The 20,176-nt window shown below is 39.9% G+C and overlaps 1 protein-coding gene across 1 annotated transcript in view; it reads left to right on the top strand.

The window, feature by feature from the left end:
* The window catches only part of LOC140197022 (uncharacterized), a 389,174-nt gene that overhangs the window by 17,832 nt on the left and 351,166 nt on the right, over window positions 1-20,176 (top strand). Inside the window, exon 2 of the mRNA XM_072256957.1 lies at window positions 12,342-12,383. Coding sequence (XP_072113058.1) covers window positions 12,342-12,383 — 42 coding nt within the window. The remainder of the gene's footprint in view (window positions 1-12,341; window positions 12,384-20,176) is intronic.

Raw genomic sequence — 20,176 nt, 5'->3', positions numbered from 1 at the left:
CTCAAACATTAGTTCTTTTTTTGTGTTTGCTCTGTTCATGACATCCTCATTAGATATTCATTTCGTCCATGATATTCTTTGTATCCTCCTCAAAAACCACATCTCTGCTGCTACAATTTGTTTCCTCATGTTGCTAGATATTGTCCAACATTCTGAGCCATATAACATAACTGGATAAACGTAACATTTCAGTACTCTGAGGCGGGTTGTCATGCCTAGTTTAGTATTGGTCGGTATACTCTTCATTCTCGTAAAGGTGTCTTTTGCCATCCCTATTCTTCTTTTGATGTCCAAGTCACACCTGCCATCTGATGTCACCCAGCTTCCTAAGTAGCAAAAGTTCTGTACTTGTTTTATGTCTTCCCCATTTATTCTCAGCCTGCAGATAGGATTCTCCTTCTTTTTGGATATCACCACACATTCTGTCTTTTTGCAATTGATAGATAGACCCATTTTTGCACTTTCTTCAACAATTATATCAATTAAGTTGTGTAGTTCTTCCTCCGTACTTGCAATTAACGCAGTGTCATCTGCATATCTGAAATTATTGATGTTTTCACCGCCAACTTTGATTCCCAAAATGTCTCTTATTTTTTGTGATATTGTTTCTCTGTACGCATTAAATAAATAAGGGGAGAAAACACACCCTTGTCTAATGTCTCTCTTGATTTTCGTAAACTGTCTCACTTCTCCATCTGTTCTTACAGTGGCAGTTTGTTCCCAGTACAGATCTCTGATTAGACGGAGGTCTTTCGAATCTAGGTCTAGAATTTTCTGTAATATTTCAAATAACTTATTGTGCTTCACTTTATTAAATGCTTTTGTGTAGTCGATAAAACAAACAGAAATCTTTTTGCACTTGAATAGCTCATTCTGATAGTATCCTTAACATCAGTATTGTGTTTCTTGTACCTTTGTCCTTCACAAAACCACTTTCTTTTTGCCTATTTCAGCTTGTATCTTACTTTTACCTCTTGTCATCAAAATTCTTAGAAGTATCTTGGTTATATGACTCATTAAACTTATGGTCCTATGAAATTCACATTCTATTGTTCCAGCTTTCTTAGGGAGAGTGGTAAATACTGCTTTTTTTCATCTCTTCTGGTATTATTTCAGTCTCATAAATGTCATTGATTAAATCAGTAAATTTTCCAATTCCATAATCTTCAGGACAATAATTTGTTCTATTACTAATTCATCAGAACCTGCTGCCTTTCCTTTCTTCATCTTATTTATTACATTACGAACTTCAGATTTTAAAATACTTGGACCTTCAATGTTTTTCTTAATTTCTGGTTTTTCGCCTCGATCGTCTTCAAACAATTCCTGAATATACTCAGTCCAAAAATCAAGAATATCACTGGTAAAAAGCTCCTCTGTTCTTCAGGTGGATGTTTGAAAGCAAAGGACGGTACTGAGATTATTAACAGATGGACTGAGTATATTCAGGAATTGTTTGAAGACGATCGAGGCGAAAAACCAGAAATTAAGAAAAACATTGAATTAACCTACTTCACCATACTTATAATAATAATATTCCTGTCAGGGCACTGTATGCAATTGCTTTGGTCTCAGTCATTTAACCCATTGACTAAATCATCTTATCACCTAATCCTGACTCCTATTTTGTAACAGGTAACATTACCTTGCAAGAGTTTTGTAGTTCCATTCTGTCTGAGAATTTCTCCATGCCAAAGGAGAAATTTCACATGCCTTCCTCACTTTTGGACAAGTATCTTACTCCATTAAGCTGTCGTTGTTGGGATCAGTAAGAGCCGCTTATTTTCGTTTCAAAGCATTCTCTGGTACGCTGATAAATTATTGCTTACAAGTTTACCATTCATTATATACTATTTTTTAAGTGATGACACAGGTAATAAAGATCATGTGTCCCTGATAGTGCTGTCAGACGAAATACTTTGGGGCTCATGCTAGTTATTGCACAATGCCAACATGATTGGAGGATGTCAATGAAAATTTTACAGCCTTCACTTTCCCACTCTGAAGATTCTCCTGTGTTTCATGAAAGTTGTAGTTTCCCTGTTTATGGACCGTATTTAGTGACAGTCTCTGAGTGGTTGGGCTGCTCATCACTGCAGGGTTAGGATGGTATTGAGACAATAAGGACCCAGTTCAACACTGCACAGATTTTCCATGGCTATTCTTCTGGCTTAACTCAGTTTGAAGCACCTGCTTTGAAACAAAAGTCTCAAATCAGAAAGGCCTTTTGACTTTTTTCACTTCTGACTCCTGAGCATTTCCAGCATACTCTGATTTTGAAATTTCCAGGACCTACAATTTTAATTTTTATTCAGCATGAATTAATATTGCCTTTATCATAGCATGTGGCTCAAAATGCTTCATGCAACTTTATCAACCTAAAGCTTGACATGAAAGCACAAAAAAGGATGTTGTAGAAGATGACCAAAAGCTTGGAAAGGACATCTTTTAAGGAGCATTTCAATAGGTAGAGAAGAGGAGAGCTATTGAGAGAAACTAAAATGAGCACTGGAATTTTAATTGAAAACCAAATCCATAAGATATAGGAGCAGAATTAGGCTAGTTGGCTCATCAAGTCTGCTCTGCCACTTCATCATTGCTGATCTATTTTCCCTTTCAGCCCCAATCTCCTGCCATCTCCCTGTATCTCTTCATACCCTGACCAATCAAGAAAAGTATCAACCTTTGCCTTAAATATACCAAATGACTTGGCCTATACAGCCACCTGTGGCAATGAATTCCACACATTCACCATTCTCTGACTAAAGAAATTCCTCTTCATCTCTATCCTAAGAGGATGCCTCTTCTGGACAGAGACTCCCCCACCATGGGAAACATCCTCTCTACATCCACTTTGAGGCTTTTCAACATTCAATTGGGTTCAATGAGGCGACCCTTCATTCTTCTGAATTCCAGTGAGTAGTGGCCCAGAGCCATCAAATGCTCCTCATATGACAGGACTTCATTCCTGGAATCATTTTTGTGAACCTCGTTTGAACCCTCTCCAATGTCAGCACATCTTTTCTAAGATAAGGGGCCCAAAATTGCTCTCAGTACTCCAAGTGAGGCCTCACTAGTGCTTTACAAATCCTCTTCGCTTTATTACATCCTTGTAAACATTACACTCCTGTTTTTATATTCTAATCTTCTCGAAATGTATGATAACATCGCATTTGTCTTCCTCACAACTGACTCAACCTGTTAATTAACCTTTCAAGAATCCTGCATGAGGACTCCGAAGTCCCTTTCCCTCTCAGGCTTTTGAACTTTCTCTCCAATTAGAAAATAATCGACCCTTTATTTCTTCTCTCAAAGTGCATGACCATACACTTCATTCTGTATACCAGCTGCCACTTCTTTGCCCATTTTCCTAATCTAAGTCCGTCTGTAGCCTCTCTACCTCCTCAAAACTACCTACCCCTCCATCTGTCTTCATATCGTCCACAAACTTGACAAAAAAGCCACTAATTCCACCATCCAAGTCATTGACATATAACATAAAGTGAAGTGGTCCCAACACAGTCACCTGTGGAACACCGCTAGTCATCAGCAGCCATCTAGAAATGTCCCCTTTATTCCTACTATTTGCCTCCTGCCAGTCAGCCAATGCTTTATCCAAGCTCGTATTTTTCCTGTAATGCCAGAGGCTCTTCACTTGTTAAGCAGTCTCATGCGTGGCACTTTGTCAAAGGCCTTCTAAAAATCCAAGTACACAACATCCACCGATTCTCCTTTGTTTATCCTGTTTGTAATTTCTTCAAAGATTCCTAACAAATTTGTCAGGCAAGATTTTCCCTTAAGGAAGTCAATCTGACTATGGCCTATTTTATCATATGCCTCCAAGTACCCCAAATTCACATCCTTAACTATCGACTACAACATCTTTCCAACTACTGAGGGCAGACTAACTGGCTTATAGTTTCCTTTCTTCTGCCTCTCTCCCTTCTTGAAGGGTGGAGTGACAGTTGCAGTTTTCCAGTCCTCTGGAACCATTCCAGAATCAATTGATTCTTGAAAGATCATTACTAATACCTCCACAATCTTTATAGCCACCCCTTTCAGAACCCTAGGGTGTACATCATCTGGTCCAGGTGACTTATCTGCCTTTAGTCTTCCCAGTTTCCCAAGAACCTTCTCTCTAGTTATGGTAACTTCACACACTTCATAACTCCTGGCATCTAGACTTGCACTATACTGCTAGTGTTTTTCACAGTGAAGAATGATGCATAATACTTATTCGGTTCATTGGCCATTTCCTTGTCCCCCATTACTACCTCTCCAGCATCGTTTTCTAGTGGTCTGATACCCACTCTTACCTGTCTTTTACACTTTATGTATCTGAAGAAATGTTTGGGATCCGTTTTAATATTACTGGCTAGCTTACTTTCATATTCCAGCTATTCCTTCTTTATGACATTTTAGTGCCTTCTGTTGGGTTTTAAAAGCTTCCCAATCCTCTAACTTCCCACTAATGTTTGCTCTATTATATGCCCTCTCTTTGGCTTTTATGTTGGCCTTAACTTTTCTTGTCAGCACGGTTGTGTTGTCTTTCCTTTAGAATACTTCTTGCTCTTTGGTACATGCATATCCTGTACCCTGTGCCTTTCGAATTGCTCCCAGAAGTTCCAGCCGTTACTGCTCTGCTGTCATCCCTGCCAATGTTTTCTTTTTCCCCCCAATCAGTTTTGGCCAGATCCTCTATCATGTCTCTCCAATTACTTTTTCTCCACTATAGTACTGATATATCTGACTTTAGCTCCTCTTTCTCAAATTACAGTGAGTACTATCATATTATGATCATTTGTCCCTAAGGGTTCCTTTACCTTAAGCTCTCTAATCAATTCCGGTTCATTACATAATACCCAGCTTAAAATAGCTGATCCGCTAGTGGGCTCAACCATGAGCTGCATTATAATGACATCTTGTAGCCATTCTAGAAATTCACCCTTGTGGGATCCCACACCAAACTGATTTTTCCCAATCTACCTGCGTATTGAAATCCCCCATGACTATCATAACACAGCCCTTATGGCGTGCATTTTCTAATTCCCATTGCAATTTGTAGACTACACCTTTGCCACTGTTTGGGGGTCTCTATACAACTCCCATCAGGGTCTTTTTACCTTTGCAGTTCCTTAGCTCTATCCACAGTGAATCAACACCTTCCGACCCTATGTCACCTCTTCCTAATTATTTGATTTCATTTTTTACCAATAAAGCCACACCACTCCCTTTGTCTACCTGCCTGTCCTGGACATTAAGCTCCCAGCTATAACCTTTCAGCCATGAATCAGTGATGCACACAATGCCAACCTGCAACTGTGCACAAGTTCCTCAACTGTATTCTGTGTACTGCATTCAAATATTACACCTTCAGTCCTGTATTCACCCTTTTCGATTGTGTCTGCCTTTTACATTGCAGCTTATCCTGTTGACTGCAAATTGGCCCTACCATCAGCCTGTCCTTGCTAGCAGTCTCACTACACACTGCCGCTGTTTGTAAACCAACTACCTCATCCTCAGCATTATCACTCTGGTTCCCATCCCCCTGGCAAATTAGTTTAAACGCTTCTGAACAGCTCTAACAAACCTGCCCGCAAGGTTCAGGTGTAGCCGTTCCTTTTTGCACATGTCTTACTTTCCCCAGACAAGATCCCAATGATCCATAAATCTGAACCCCTGCCCCTGTACCATTACCTCAGCCACACATTCTTCTGCCAAAACTTACTCTCACTGGAGTGTGGCATAGATAGATAGACATTTTATTGATCCCAAAGGAATAGCTGATCCCCTACCAGGCTTAATCATGAGCTGCTCTAAAAAGCCATCTCATAAGCATTCTAGAAATTCCCCCTCTGGGAATCCGGCACCAACCTGATTTTCCCAATCTACCTGCATATTGACATCCTCCATGACTATTGTAACATTGCCCTTTTGGCATGCATTTTCTATCTCCCATTGTAATTTGCAGACCACATCCTTACTACTGTTTGGGGGTCTGTATACAACTCCCATCAGGGTCTGTTTACCCTTGCAGTTCCTTAGCTCTATCCACAAAGATTCAACATCTTCTGATCCTATATCATCTCTTTCTAATGATTTGATTTCATATTTAACCAACAGAGCAGTGCTACCCGTTCTGCCTTCCTGCCTGTCCTTTCTATATAATGTATATCCTTGATCATTAAGCTCCCAGCTATAATCTTTCATCCTTAATTCAGTGATACTTACATCATACCTGCCAATCTTCAACTGTGCTACAAGTTTATTGACCTTATTCCATTACTGCGTGTGTTCAAATTTAACATCTTCAGTCCTGTATTTACCCTTTTCAATTTTTTTCCACCTTTTACATTGCAACTCATCTTGTTCACCACAATTTTGCTGTATCAGCAGCTCTCCTCACTACACATTGCCTCTGTTTGTAACACACATCAAAGTTGCTGGTGAACGCAGCAGGCCAGGCAGCATCTCTAAGAAGAGGTACAGTCGACGTTTCTTCTTCCAGTTAGTCCTGACAAAGGGTCTCGGCCCAAAACGTCGACTGTACCTCTTCCTAGAGATGCTGCCTGGCCTGCTGTGTTCACCAGCAACTTTGATGTGTGTTGCTTGAATTTCCAGCATCTGCAGATTTCCTCATGTTTGCCTCTATTTGTAAACCAGCTACCTCATCTTCAGCACTATTATCTGCCTTTCCTCAGATACTTTTTGCATTGAAATATATGCAGCTCGGGACACCAGTCCCACCATGCTCAACCTTCTGATTTCTAACTTTGTCTGTGGTCTTACCAACATCTGCTTCCTGTAACCTTTCCACTAACTGTTCTGGCACTCTGGTTCCCATCCTCCTGCAACTCTAGTTTAAACCCCCACCGTGTCGTGCAGTATTAACAAACCTTCCTGATGGGATGTTAGTCCCCCTCTATTTCATTGCAAACTGTTCCATTTGCACAGGTCCCACCTTCCCTGGAAGAGAGCCCAGTGATCCAAAAATCTTATGCCCTCCCTCCTACACCAATTTCTTAGCCACATATTAAACTATAATCTTCCTAGTTCTGGCCTCACTAGAACATGGCACAGGTAGCAATCCTGAGATCACAACCCTATACTTTAACTTGATAGCTAACTCTCTGAACTCCCTGTGCAGAATGTAGTCACTCGTCCTACCCATGTCATTGGTACCTACATAGACCATCCTGTTCACCCTCCCACTCCAGAATGCTGAGGAATCGATCTGAGATATCCCGGACCCTGGTACCCAGGAGGCAACATACCATCCAGAAATCTCGTTCCCGCCTACAGAACCTCGTGTCCATTCCCCTACCTAATAAATACCCTATCACCACAGCGTGCGTACTTCTCCCCCCTTCCCTCCTCAGTCACAGAGGCAGGCTCAGTGCTTGAGACCTGACCACTGTGACTTTCCACTGTTAGGTCATCCCCCTCGACAGTATCCAAAGTGATATACCTGTTGTTTAGGGGGATGGCCATAGGGTGCTCTGCACTGGCTTTTAACCCCTTTTCCCTTCCTGACTGTTACCTAGTTTCCTGTATCCTGTACTTTGGGTGTAATTACCTTCCTATAGGTTCCTGCAGCCTCTCGAAAGATCCAGAGTTCATTTATTTCCAGCTCCTTAATGCAAAATGTTAGGAGCTGCAGCTGGATACACTTCTTGCAGTTGTAGTCAGGGACAGTGGAGGTCTTCTTGTCTTCCCACATCCCACAAAAGGAACATTCCATTATCCTGCCTGGCATCTCTACTATCCTAGCTGAGCAGTTATAAAGAAGGGATGGAGAAAACACAGCTTAAGTTGAGCTTTTCTTTCCATTGCTTTCTCTGACTGAAGCCTCTCTTCATGGAAGCCTCAAAGAGCTAAAGCCTCAGGATGACCACTCTGATGATGGCCACTGCTTTCCTTTAACTTGCTCTTGCTCACCAATCCCAATCGCTGACTAGTCACTGGTCAAAGCTCTTTTTCACTCTAGTGACCCACTGCTGCCTTTTGAACTTGGCAGTGGACCTGAGTGAAGTCCCCTCCTCTCAAAATTTCCAGTGTCTGGTTTGGCCACTGGTCAAAGCTCTTACATTAAGTCTTATGTTGGATGTGGACCGAGCAGATTCTTAGAGACTGATTTACAAGCATTTGGAGAAGCATAGTCTGGGGATAGTCGGCATGGCTGTGTGAGGGATAGGTCATGCCTTATCAGCCTGATTGAATTCTTCAAGAAAGTGACAATCCAAATTGAGGACACAACATTAGATGCCATATATATGGAATTTCATAAGGCATTCATAAGGTTCCCCATTCAGCAAGTGGGAAGCATGGGATCAAGGACAACTTGGCCTCCTATATTCAAAATTGACTTGCCCACAGAAGGCAGAGGGTGATAGTAGATGGAGACTATTTTGAGACCCCTGCTCATAGAGATTTTTAAAAGTGACTTGGTTGAGCAAGCGGAAGATAGCTTATCATGTTTGCAGATGACACGAAGTTCTGTGCTGTTGTGGATAGTGTAGAAAGTTGTGGTAGGTCATTGATAGGATGCTGAGCTGGGCTGAGGGGTGGCAGATTTGTGTGAAGTGATGCACTTTGGAAGTTCAAACCAGGTCAGAGTACAAGGATAATGACAGCATTCTTAGCAGTGTGGAGGAATGTGGGGATAGTGGGGTGAACACCCATAGATCTCTCAATTTGCACGCAAGGTGATGTAGTAGTTCAGAAAGTGTATGGTGGGTTGCTCTTCCTTAGTTGGGCAATTGAGTTCAAGAGATGCAATGTAATGTTGCAGCTCTATAAAACTCTGGTTCGACCACATTTGGTGGAGTATTGTATTCAATTCTGGTTTCCTCATTGTAGGATGAATGTGAACATTTTAGGGAGGCTTCAGAGATTTACTAAGATGCTGCCTAGTTTAGAGAGCATTTCTTATGAGTAAAGGTTGAGTGAGCTAGGACTTTTCTCTATGGAGCAAAGGAGGATGAAAGGTGACTAGGCAGAGATGTATAAGGTGATAAGATGCATAGATACAGTGGACGGTGCCTTTTTCCCAGGGTGGCAATGGCTAATACAAGAGGACATAATTTTAAGGTGATTGAAGGAATGTATAAGGGGGGTGTCAGAGATAGGTTTTGTACACCGAGTGCTGAGTGTATGAAATGAGCTGCCTGGTCTAGTGGTAAGCCCTGAAAAAAAGATTTAGGGTTTCTATCCTATCAATATCGCTCATAATTTTGTCAACCTCTAAAAAAACAGTGAGGATAACCCTGGACCTATCCAATCGTTCTTTGTAAATATAGCTCTCCATTCCATGCGACATCTTGATAAAATCTTCTGCACTCTGTTCACTGCCACTGCATCGTTTCTGTATTGTGGTGACCAGCACTGTACACATTAGTGTACATAATAGTCTTAAGTATTTTATTCAGAGTACAGTGAAGGGAAAGATAAGGTTTCAAGGATTCTGATCATTGAGAGATAAGGAATACTTCCAAGTTGCTTGCAGGGTATTTCATGAGAGTATGATAAGCGATGAGCAAAACAAAGATGCACTAAATACCAAGTCAAAAACAATGTGTAAAATAAGTCATGAAACCCATGCCCCACGCACTACTATTAAGTACTATTCCACTTGTGCAATGTACAGATAGAGTGAGGTAAGCCTCTTGCAGTGCCAGTCCTCGGGGCCTGTGTGTTACGTGAGCCTTCAGGCTTGAGCACCTGACGTGCTACATAAGCCCTGTGCAGTTCCGTCATTTTTCTTGTTTGTGCAATGACAAACACCCATCCTGGAGTTTGTGTTTTTAGTCTGGTAGCCAGGCATGTGTTCATGATAGTTTACTTTAGCCGGTGACTTGTGATTGGGATTGGTTAGAACTGGTTTCAGGTTATCTTGACTGGTACCAGCTCTGTAGAGTCCCTCTTTATCTCATTGCACCTGGAGAAGTCCAGTGCTACAGAACCATTTCATTATTCCCTATTACAAGGCAAAAAGTAGCAAGAATGCATGTCATCCCTGCTCTCCACCTCCCAAATCCAACAACCTCCTAGCAACCTGCAATTGATGAATGTATGCCTTTCACCTTACACTTTCTGTGTGGCAAGTTAGCCACAATTTTAGTGTAATGTGAGTAGTATTTCACACATTTTAAATCTGGGCCAGAAAGAAGTTAATAGTGAAAGTGAATTTATCGTGACTAGTTTTTTGAAAGACGTGCATGAATTCTAAGTGTTATACTAAGTAGGATTCTCGTTCCGCAGTGTGCTCCAGACCATTGAATCAAATGCAACTTGCTTAATTTGTGTGCCCTATCCTGACGCTGGTTTTAAGTGATGACTTTAGAAGGAGGGGGCGAGAAAAAGAGGCAGTAAAGGGGAATGTGAATGGGAGCTTCGGAGTTCTCATTCCCACATGAGGAGCAGCATGTTACTGTGGGGGCAAGCATCGTGCTATTACAGTTCCTCTGCTGTCTGTGCGGAATTTGTACATTCTCCTTATGATCATGTGGATTTCCTCCATGTGCTCTGGTTTCCTCCCACATTTCAAAGACATAAGGTTAGGGTTAGTGCATTTGACAAATAAAGATGTTCTTTAAGTAGAGAAACACCAACTACAAATTACAAGAAAAACAGAATTAACATATTGTTTTGACGAAATTACTCTGGAAGAACCTGTAACTGTCACACTTAATATAAATTCAGGTTCCCATCATAGAATATACCTTGTACTTAAGTTTATTTAGAGCAATTGGATACAAGACTTTTAAGAATATGCAAAGTATAATATGGATCACAAAATTAGTGAAATAGAGCATATCAGATGTCTGTTGATCACTCGGGGGTTTTGGGAATGTTTAAGAGTTTGTGTTTAAAATAAGAATAATCATTTCAATTCAATGTCAAGTTTCTGAAAGCTTGAAGGTTTGCTCAATATCCATAACAATGAGAATAATAGCAGCAGCTTCCTCTCAGGAAACATGCCATAGAACTTCACACTTGCCTGCTGAGAATTTCTGCTGAGTCCTTTCAGATATATTGCAGTTACTGCTCCCAGGTGTAATATCTCGCGGACATTAAATGGGAGCGATGAGTAGAAATCTAACAATTCCGGGCACTTTGATAACAGTGTGTTCCAGATTCTGCAGCCAGTGTTCTCCTCAAGTAATACATTCTGGGAACTTGCTCAATAATTGTTCTGCATGGATAGCAAAACAGACTAAGGGCAAGATGCTGAATGAAGTTAATATTTACTTGCTTTCTCCAGGGAGAAATTGCTTAAATTTCCAGCATCTTCAGATTTTCACGTGTTTGCGTTAAATAAAATGTAAAGTTGCACTAGTTTCCAAGACTGAAAGCTGATTATTCTTGAAGTGAAACTGAAGTAGTAACTACATCCGCATGTACTTAAATGGAACACATTTACACTCAGTGGCCACTTTATTCGATATAGCTGTACGCCTCATTAATGCAAATATTTAATCAGCCAATCATGTGGCAGCAACTCATTGCATAGAAGCATGCAGACATGGTCAAGAGGTTCAGTTGTTGTTCAGACCAAACATCAGAATTGGGAGGAAATGTGATCTAAGTGACGTTGACCGTGGAATAATTGCTGGTGCCAGACAGGGTGGATTGAATCTCGGAAACTGCTGATCTCCTGGGATTTTCATGCACAACAATCTCTTGAGTTTACAGAGAATGGTTTGAAACATTGAAACATCCAGTGAGCAGCAGTTCCATGGATTAAAATGCTATGTTAATGAGAGAGATCAGAGGGGAATGGCCAAATTGGTTCAAGCTGACAGGAGGGCAACAATAACTGAAATAACCGCGGGTTAGAACAGTGGTGTGCAGAAAAGTATCTCTGAATGCAATACATGTTGAACGTTGAAGTGGATGGGTTACAGCAGCAGACCCTGAATGTACATCCACTCAGTGACCACTTCCTGCACCTAATAAAGTGGTCACTGAATGTACGTTGTGATTTAAATTCTGTGCTTATAACCATAAGCTGATGCGAGGCCACATCTTCCAGCTAAATCCTCAAGAAATCTCTGCAGCAGACAGCTTTCCTGTCTTTGCAGTAATTGACTTCATTCTGACTGAAGTCAATGCATACAGATATCAACGAGAAAATCTGTTCGTTAAGAGGAGAAGAAAAATCTAATTCTGGTCCTCAAGCACAAGTAAACAGTTGCATGCAAATGGCCAATTGAACTTTTATTAACTTTGCATATTGCTTATGGTTTCTGCTTGTTTTTATTTTGTGTTATATTGTTTATGTGGAAAATGTTTGTATTTGAAGACATAGTGAATGAATGTTTTTGACTCCATTTCTTCAGATTTCATTTCTATTGCCTGTATCTTAGGAACTGGAATATTGGGTAAGTCTACTTCATTTTCACTTATAGTATCAATGAAGTGTATATTCCTGCATCTAATACTGTTTTATGTATTTGTCTTGAATCTCAAACAAAACTGAAAACATCTTGGGTACTTTTGTTAAGTTGACTTCAAGGTGGTGGTGTTGTGTATAAATATTCCTGTTATCATTATTAAAACCAATAGACCTGTGAGCAAACTGCATCAACTTGTGTGATTGACACTGAACAATCGCAGCATTTATAATGGTCTGTGTTCAAAAATAAATAGAGAGCAACAGAGACGCTGGGATTATCTAGTGCAGCCGATGGCAATCCAACAAGTATTCAAGAGATGCAAAGTATGGTCAGGCAATGGTTTCAATTAAACTCTCTTTCATTATGTGAAATTATATTAGGTCATCAGAACTCCCCACTAAACCCTAGACTCCCCTGTGTCTTTATTTTATATTTCTGAAGTACTGGTGGAGTGGTTGGCCATTTTCAGTGGTAAATACTATAAGAGACAAGAACTGTAATGGCCAATAGACGGTGCCATAAGGAAGAAACTGGCAAACACAAAAGCAGCAGTATAACAAATGGCAGGAACTTCAGGAGTACAATGAAAAATAAGGTAACGATTTGAGTGGAACCTAATGGCCTCTGGTAACAAAACTATACATTAATATGAGTACAGTATTGTGGGCGAGCCGCAAAGTTTGTAACATTATAAAATGAAAAAGTTAACTGGATGCGTATATTTGCTGCCCTGCATTCTGTTTTCATTTTGGCATGATATCAAGTTGTTAATTTTATTCAGTGCATACAAATGTCTAATTGATTATGTACTTAAATTTTATTCTTAACCAGGAGCTATTTATTTATTCAAACCGATTTAGAATTTATTTCATATAGTCACTGATTTAATTATTCATCAAAACCAAAAGGTGGCAGATTTATTTATCCGATGATTCATGTAGTAAATTATTTAATAGCTGCCTGTAGTCTATCAGGATTTATTTAAAGTAATTGCTTTGGAAAAAAAAGTTAATGAGGTTAGTGTGGGGAAGAAATTCTCTGCATGAGCATTTCTTCTAATAAGTGAAATTAAACCAGGGAAGGCTTTACCACTGAAGTTTTGAGGTAGAGGTAGAACCAGGCATAAATGGGTACTTTCAGCTTCCATTGTATATGAGATAAATGGTTCTGACAGTACTCATCCAAACCATGATCAGGCTTGCACTTCTGGAGTAACAGTTAAGCGAATCTACCTTATCATAAGGTGTTGAATTTTGCCTGCAGCAAATGCTTTCCTTGTATGGTGGGTCACTGAAGACTGGAGCACTCAATATCAATTGGCCTTCATGGTCAAAGAACCTCGTTACTGGCAGAAGGCTAGCATTAAACACCTGGAGGTGTCAAAAAAAAATGTGTTGAACAGAATCTATGTTCAGATGATTATGAAATCACAGAGCAAGCTCTTAGTGTTGAGACAGAGTTTGGAGACCTAGTTGTTAGTGTCATCACCAATAATAATGCACGCACTCTTACGACTCAAACATAATTTGTTTCACTTGTGCACAAGAACAACATTGCCCTTGTCACCCACACTGTTCCGAAACCAGTACAGAAAACTGCTATTTTTATACAGAATTGTCTTATCAGTTGTGGATATTGACCATTTGGTAAAGTATATAACTTTGAATTCTTTACTTGCAAGATCAATTTGCAATAGAGGTGTTAAAAATCAATTGAAGCTTCAAGCTGATAACGGATGATATTTTGAAGTTAGTAAGCAATTGTCTCTTCGTTGTTGGCTGTGTTTCACATTCTTCTGTTACTCCTGTCTCGTCAGTCTCCAGCACTTCCTACTGTGTAAAGCAAAGCTATGTTCTTAGATTGCACACTGCCACAGTCACTCTGCAGTAATCAGGATTGGCTCCAGCAGTCTCATTTCAAAGGTCTCCCTTGTTCAAGTTCAGGTTTAATTGTCATTCAACCATACATGAATACTCATGAATACAGCCAAATGAAACAGTGTTCCTCCAGGAGCACCCAGGTAGAAGGAGATGAGTTATTAACTTCAAACTTTCTGCATAATTACTCAAAGAGTTGACCTGCGTGTGCATATAACGAGAGCTGTTTCTCCTTCTTTCTATCTGTATCTCATCTCCTTCTACCTTAGGCCACAAACTTATCAATCACCCCTCGTACTTAGCTGTAATTCAGTTTTTTTTCTTTATTACATTTATCATTATTTCATTGTATTGCTTCCATAAAGATAACAAATTTCATGACATATGCTGGTGATATTAAATCTGATTCTGATTCCATAGTCATCAGAATGTCACTTCAATCCATAGTCTCTCTCTATGTCCTCTTGCAGCCACACAAAGTAGGATGTAGAGGGAAGAGTGGGCAGGTGGTACATCTATGGTACTACGTAGGGGAGATAACAGCACCCTCTCCATGGCCTTGGTTCAGGGCTAAGGTCTCATTTTAGAAGGGGTACCTCTGGCAGTCAGTGATAAACCTATTGGCTGCAGACGCATTAAGTACTGTTAATGGGATTTGGAATGTCACCACTAGTATGGGCATCGCACGTACTATTAATCCACATCTATTCCTGTCCCTTGATGGTTACAATAACGTACTTCACCGTTATTATCAGAGCAGTGGGGATAATGCAGTCACTGGAAGCAGGTTCTTCCATCCCTCTAAACAGTTGTATTGGCAAAAGTCATTCCGATGGGCATTGCAGATTCCTGCTGCCTTTACAATTTTAGATTTGTGATCAAAATAAAACACAGTATCAAACTCACTATGATTCAGGGGCATAGGCCACATTGGCAATCCACCTTACAAACATTTAAGCCCTCTAGAGCACACCTAGCAACCTAACTGGTTTGAACATGACACATATTCATGACTAAGGAAAAGAAAAGTATTAGGAGTATTAGTATTGTCAGATACTTCTGCAAATGGGTGTCCAGATTACCCAAAACTTGTAATGCATTGTGGTTACTTAAGATAGCAAATAGCAAAGATCAAGAGTCCATCAGTCCTTATCCTCAACATTCTGCTGGCCACTTGTTTGCTGAACTGGTGGCACCGCTGCTTAATGTGCGAGCCATGTATCCATGTCAGCTTTCTTGGACCTTTAAAGCATTTAGCAGCACTTGGAATGGTCCTTCCCAGCAGAGCTCCAGGCAGATCTTTCATCGGTAGATTCTCATCAGTATGCAGTCTCCCGGTTAGTAAATGGGGTACTCTGCAGCCAGCACTATCTTCTTGGCTTTAAGTACCTGTTGATAGAAACTTTTAAGAGCTTATGTTAGTGCTATACAATAATGCAACATGTTCCCACTCATAATATAGATATCCATCTGTTTAATTAAAAAGGGAGGGGTGACTGGCAAGTGCATGGGACATCCTATAAATATCTCAGGTGGAGCTAAGCCTGTTATGCAGTTTGGAGCACAGTGCATTGTCATGAGGGACAGTGGGAGCGCCTCTGGCCACTTTAGCTCAGTCTTGCCGCACAATTTAGCTAACCTGCAGTTCAGGGCCCCATCTTATCTTTCAGTCGCCTGTAACATTGAGGGTGCTACAGGCAGGTGAAATGATGCCTGTTCTATATGGATTTCATCAATTCATAACTTTACCAGTAAAGTGAGGAACATTATCTCCTGATATTTTCTCGGGGATCCCAAACCTTGGAATTAATTCTCATAATAAAAATTATCAATAGTCGCAGCATCATTTCTCTGAGTTGGATAAGCTTTTACCTGTAGAGATAATAAATAAAATGTGTGCAAAATCACGCCTGTGCATTTAGGTAACTGCATAAAGTCTATTTGGAGATGTACAAATAGCCTCCTGGGGGATGGCCCAGTAGCGGCAGATACCAGCAGTGTCTGACAGGATTATGTCTCTGGCAAATCATACAGTTGCTGCTATTTTCCTTCTTGAAGTTTTTGATTATACCCGTCATCCTTTATAGCCTTGCACATAGTGTGCTTTAGTCCATAAGGTTTGTTTGGCCTCTAATGCATCAGACTTTCATTAAAGAATTTGAAAAGTATTGGCAGCCTGATCACACTGGAGTGCTACGGGGCCATAAAGATCTGCCGTTGCAAAGGAGGCATCTCGTTTGTTCCCACTAGTTATTTCATCCTTCCCATTAGTGTGAGCTACGTAGTTGAAAACAACAATTGCCAGTAATTGAAAGGCTGGATAAAGGTTCATAGTTCACCATGCTTTATCAGAGTTCCGAAGAGGTGAGAAACCTACATAGTTTCCAGAATTGTCCACTGGCATGTCCTTCTCCTAAGGCATAATGAGATTCAGAGTAAATGTTTACAGCAGCACCAGTTGTAAGGCTGGAAGCATTTGTTAAGGTACAAAGATTCAGCTACTTGAACGGAATAAGAGGGAAGGTATGAGGTGCGATATGAGGTGGAGGAATAACCGAAGAAAATGATGCACAGGCTTACATCGGGTGGCACCTTAAAATGGGCAGAATTAAAACTGTACAAGTTAAGTACAGTTTGGGAATGGATTATTTAAGTTAAACTGCAATGCTTATGGCAATGAAGGTGGAAACTTTTATCAAAGTTCAAAAGTTCATTTATTATCAAAGTATACAAATCTGTAGCAATTGCGTGATGCTATTGTGTCAACATGGACCAGAATCTCTAAGGAATGCTTCCACTACCTTGTTGAATCCATGCCATGAAGAATTCGGACTGTTCTGGTGGCAGTGGTGGTGACAGAGGTCCTACCCAGTTACTAGAAGGGTATACCTAATAAAGTGGCCACTGACTCAACTTCGGCTTTGATACACTTTGATCTCCTACTTTCCAGGGAGTAAAGTTCAAAGTACATTTTATTATCTTTCTTTTTCTTTCTTTTTTAATCTTTTTATTAGTTTTCAATTTCATAAACATAACAACAATAGTGATACAAAGAGAGTGGAATTACATTATTGGTGATAAGCATATACAAGAGAAACTACAAATAGTATAAGTGTAATAGACTTCCAAACTCATAATATAATTAATCATGAAGAAAAAAGAAATAAAAAGAAAAGGATATCTCAAAGAAAAACCCCAAAAACAAAACAACTAAAAAAAAGCTAAATTACTAAACCCAAAAAAAACAAACAGAACAAGATAGAGCTGAACCAATATATTAGATCGAATACATTCATTAATGTCATCAACTCCGCTCCTCTATTCATATATTCTAAGTTAATAAAAAGGATTTGGAAAAGGTCAAATTACATCATATGAAAATGTTGAAGATTTTATTATCAAATTTATATATATAATAATGTAGCCAAACAAGAAACCTGAAAGAACTCAATTTTAAAAAAGACCAACAGCAAACGCCCACAGAGAAAAAAAAATCAAACAGTGTAAATAATAAAGCAAACATCAGCATTCCGAACTAAATTGAGACCTAGTCTATGCAAATTCTCCTTGTAACTCGGACTCCCAAAACCGGGCAACATCTTTTCTACACTCTTTCTAGTTTAATAAAATCTTTCTTGTAACAGGATGACCAACAATGTGCATGAGACCAATTAACTCACTGTGAGGAAAATGAACACAATTATGGCGCTAGGAATCCAGAATGATATATTTATGATGTGGGAAATGCAGGCTTTGGGTAAGAGGTTTGAAAAATATGTTGCAAAATTGACTTTACACATGACTTGACCCAGCTGTGTATCATCTCAATTGCTGTTCCAGTAGAGCATAGCCTTTGATTTCAAAGCCTATCACGGCTTGTAAGTGTCATTACTTTCAATGAAAATAGTATGATTGATAGTTCTTGCTTATTTCAATTGTTTGATTGAACCCACAAATAAATTTATATTTAGTTATTATTTTTTGGGTTTGTTTTAGTAAGCCATTTGGGTAAAATGGATCAACTGAAAAAGTTTGAAAGTCACTTATTGGAGAAATAAACAATATTTATATCAAAAATCAAAGAGCGATAACTTTAATGACCTGGGCATATATAAGAAATGAAGACAACAAGAATAATTTTGATGACCCTGGTATAAAATATATTGAAATTGTTCTACATTGTGTTGAATAAATTGCCATAACTTGAATGACGCAGATAACTCAAATGGCTAGGTTGGTTCAGATCTATTAACAAATTGATTTGTTCATTTGCGCCAGTAAATTGACAAATAGGAAGCTATTGGTAATGATGGCAGTGGTTAATAACCAGACCTGTTTCAAAACACAATAGTTAGACTTAAAAAGTTGTAAAGTTCAATTTAAATATACACTCAGTAGCCACTTTGTTTGGTGCACCTGTATACCTTGTTAATGCAAATATCTAATTAGCCAATCATGTGGTAGCAACTCAGTGCACAGAAAGCATGCAGGACATGTTGAAGTGGTTCAGTTATTGTTCAGGCCAAACTTCAGAATGGGGAAGAAATGTGATCTAAGTGACTTTACTGTTGGTGCTAGATGGAGTGGTTTGATTATCTCAGAAACTGCTGATCTGGGATTTTAACACACAATTTACAGAGTTTACAGAGAATGGCACGAGAAACAAGCATCATCCAGTGAGTAGCAGTTCTGTGGGTAAAAATGCCTTATTAATGAGAGAGGTCAGAGGAGAATGGCCAGACTGCTTCATCCCGATAGGAAGCTGACAGTAACTCAGATAACCACGCATTACCACAATGGTGTGCAGAAGAGCATTTCTGAATGCACAACACATCAGACCTGAAGAGGATGAGCTACAGCAGCAGAAGGCTACAAACATGCACAGTGACACACACAAAATGTTGGTGGAACACGGCAGGCCAGGCAGCATCTATAGGAAGAAGTACAGTTGACTTTTCGAGCCGAGACCCTTCGTCAGGACTCAACGTTGAAGAGAAGATTTAAACTTCTTCAGGGTAGGCATCACTGGAAGAGGCTTCGCAGTAGTGAATTTAAAAATGAAAACACGAAGAAATCTGCAGATGCTGGAAATTCAAGCAACACACACAAAATGCTGGTGGAACGCAGCAGGACAGGCAGCATCTATAGGAAGAAGTTCCACCAGCATTTGTGTGTGTTGCTTGAATTTCCAGCATCTGCAGATTTCCTCGTGGTAACAGACACAGTGGCCATTTTATTAGGTACAGGAGGTGCCTAATAACGTGGCCACTGAGTGTATGACCCTGTGCCTTTCATTTCTGTGTATGTCACATTGAATCCCATTGGACATTTTTAAAAAATAAATATATTTTATCTGAAGATTTTTATATTTTTGTTGTTTTCAAATTTTCTTACTCAAATTGAATTATTTGGAGTAGTTTGAGAAAGAAGATCTAGAAAACACTAGGCAGTCATCGAGCCACAGCTACTGAACCTGCACTGGCCATCAAGCACCCATTTACACTATCCTGTCTTATCTCTCCACACCCAGCTCCCAGATTCTACCATTTACTGGTACACTCAGGGAAATTTATAGTGCCTGATTAACCTAACCAAACATAGAAATAGGCCCCACAGCTACTGAATCTGTACTGGCCATCAAGCACCCATTTACACTATCCTACCTTATTCTTTCCACATCCCCTTCCACTCTGCCCTACTCTAGCTCCCAGATTTTACCACTTACTGGTACACTAGGGGACATTTACAGTGCCTGATTAACTTAACCAAACATTTTCTGGATATGGGGTAAATCGGGATCACATGCTGGATCCTGGATCCCTGGATCAGGGAGAAAGCACAAACTCTACCCAGACAACAACAAGGACCTGGTTGAACTCTAGTTGCTGGAGGTACACCACT

This window comes from Mobula birostris, chromosome 4 (genome assembly GCF_030028105.1).
Source record: "Mobula birostris isolate sMobBir1 chromosome 4, sMobBir1.hap1, whole genome shotgun sequence".
Classification (NCBI taxonomy): Eukaryota; Metazoa; Chordata; class Chondrichthyes; order Myliobatiformes; family Myliobatidae; genus Mobula; species Mobula birostris.
The sequence above is the reverse complement of the archived record's forward strand: the minus strand, read 5'-3'. Positions and strand labels throughout refer to the sequence as shown.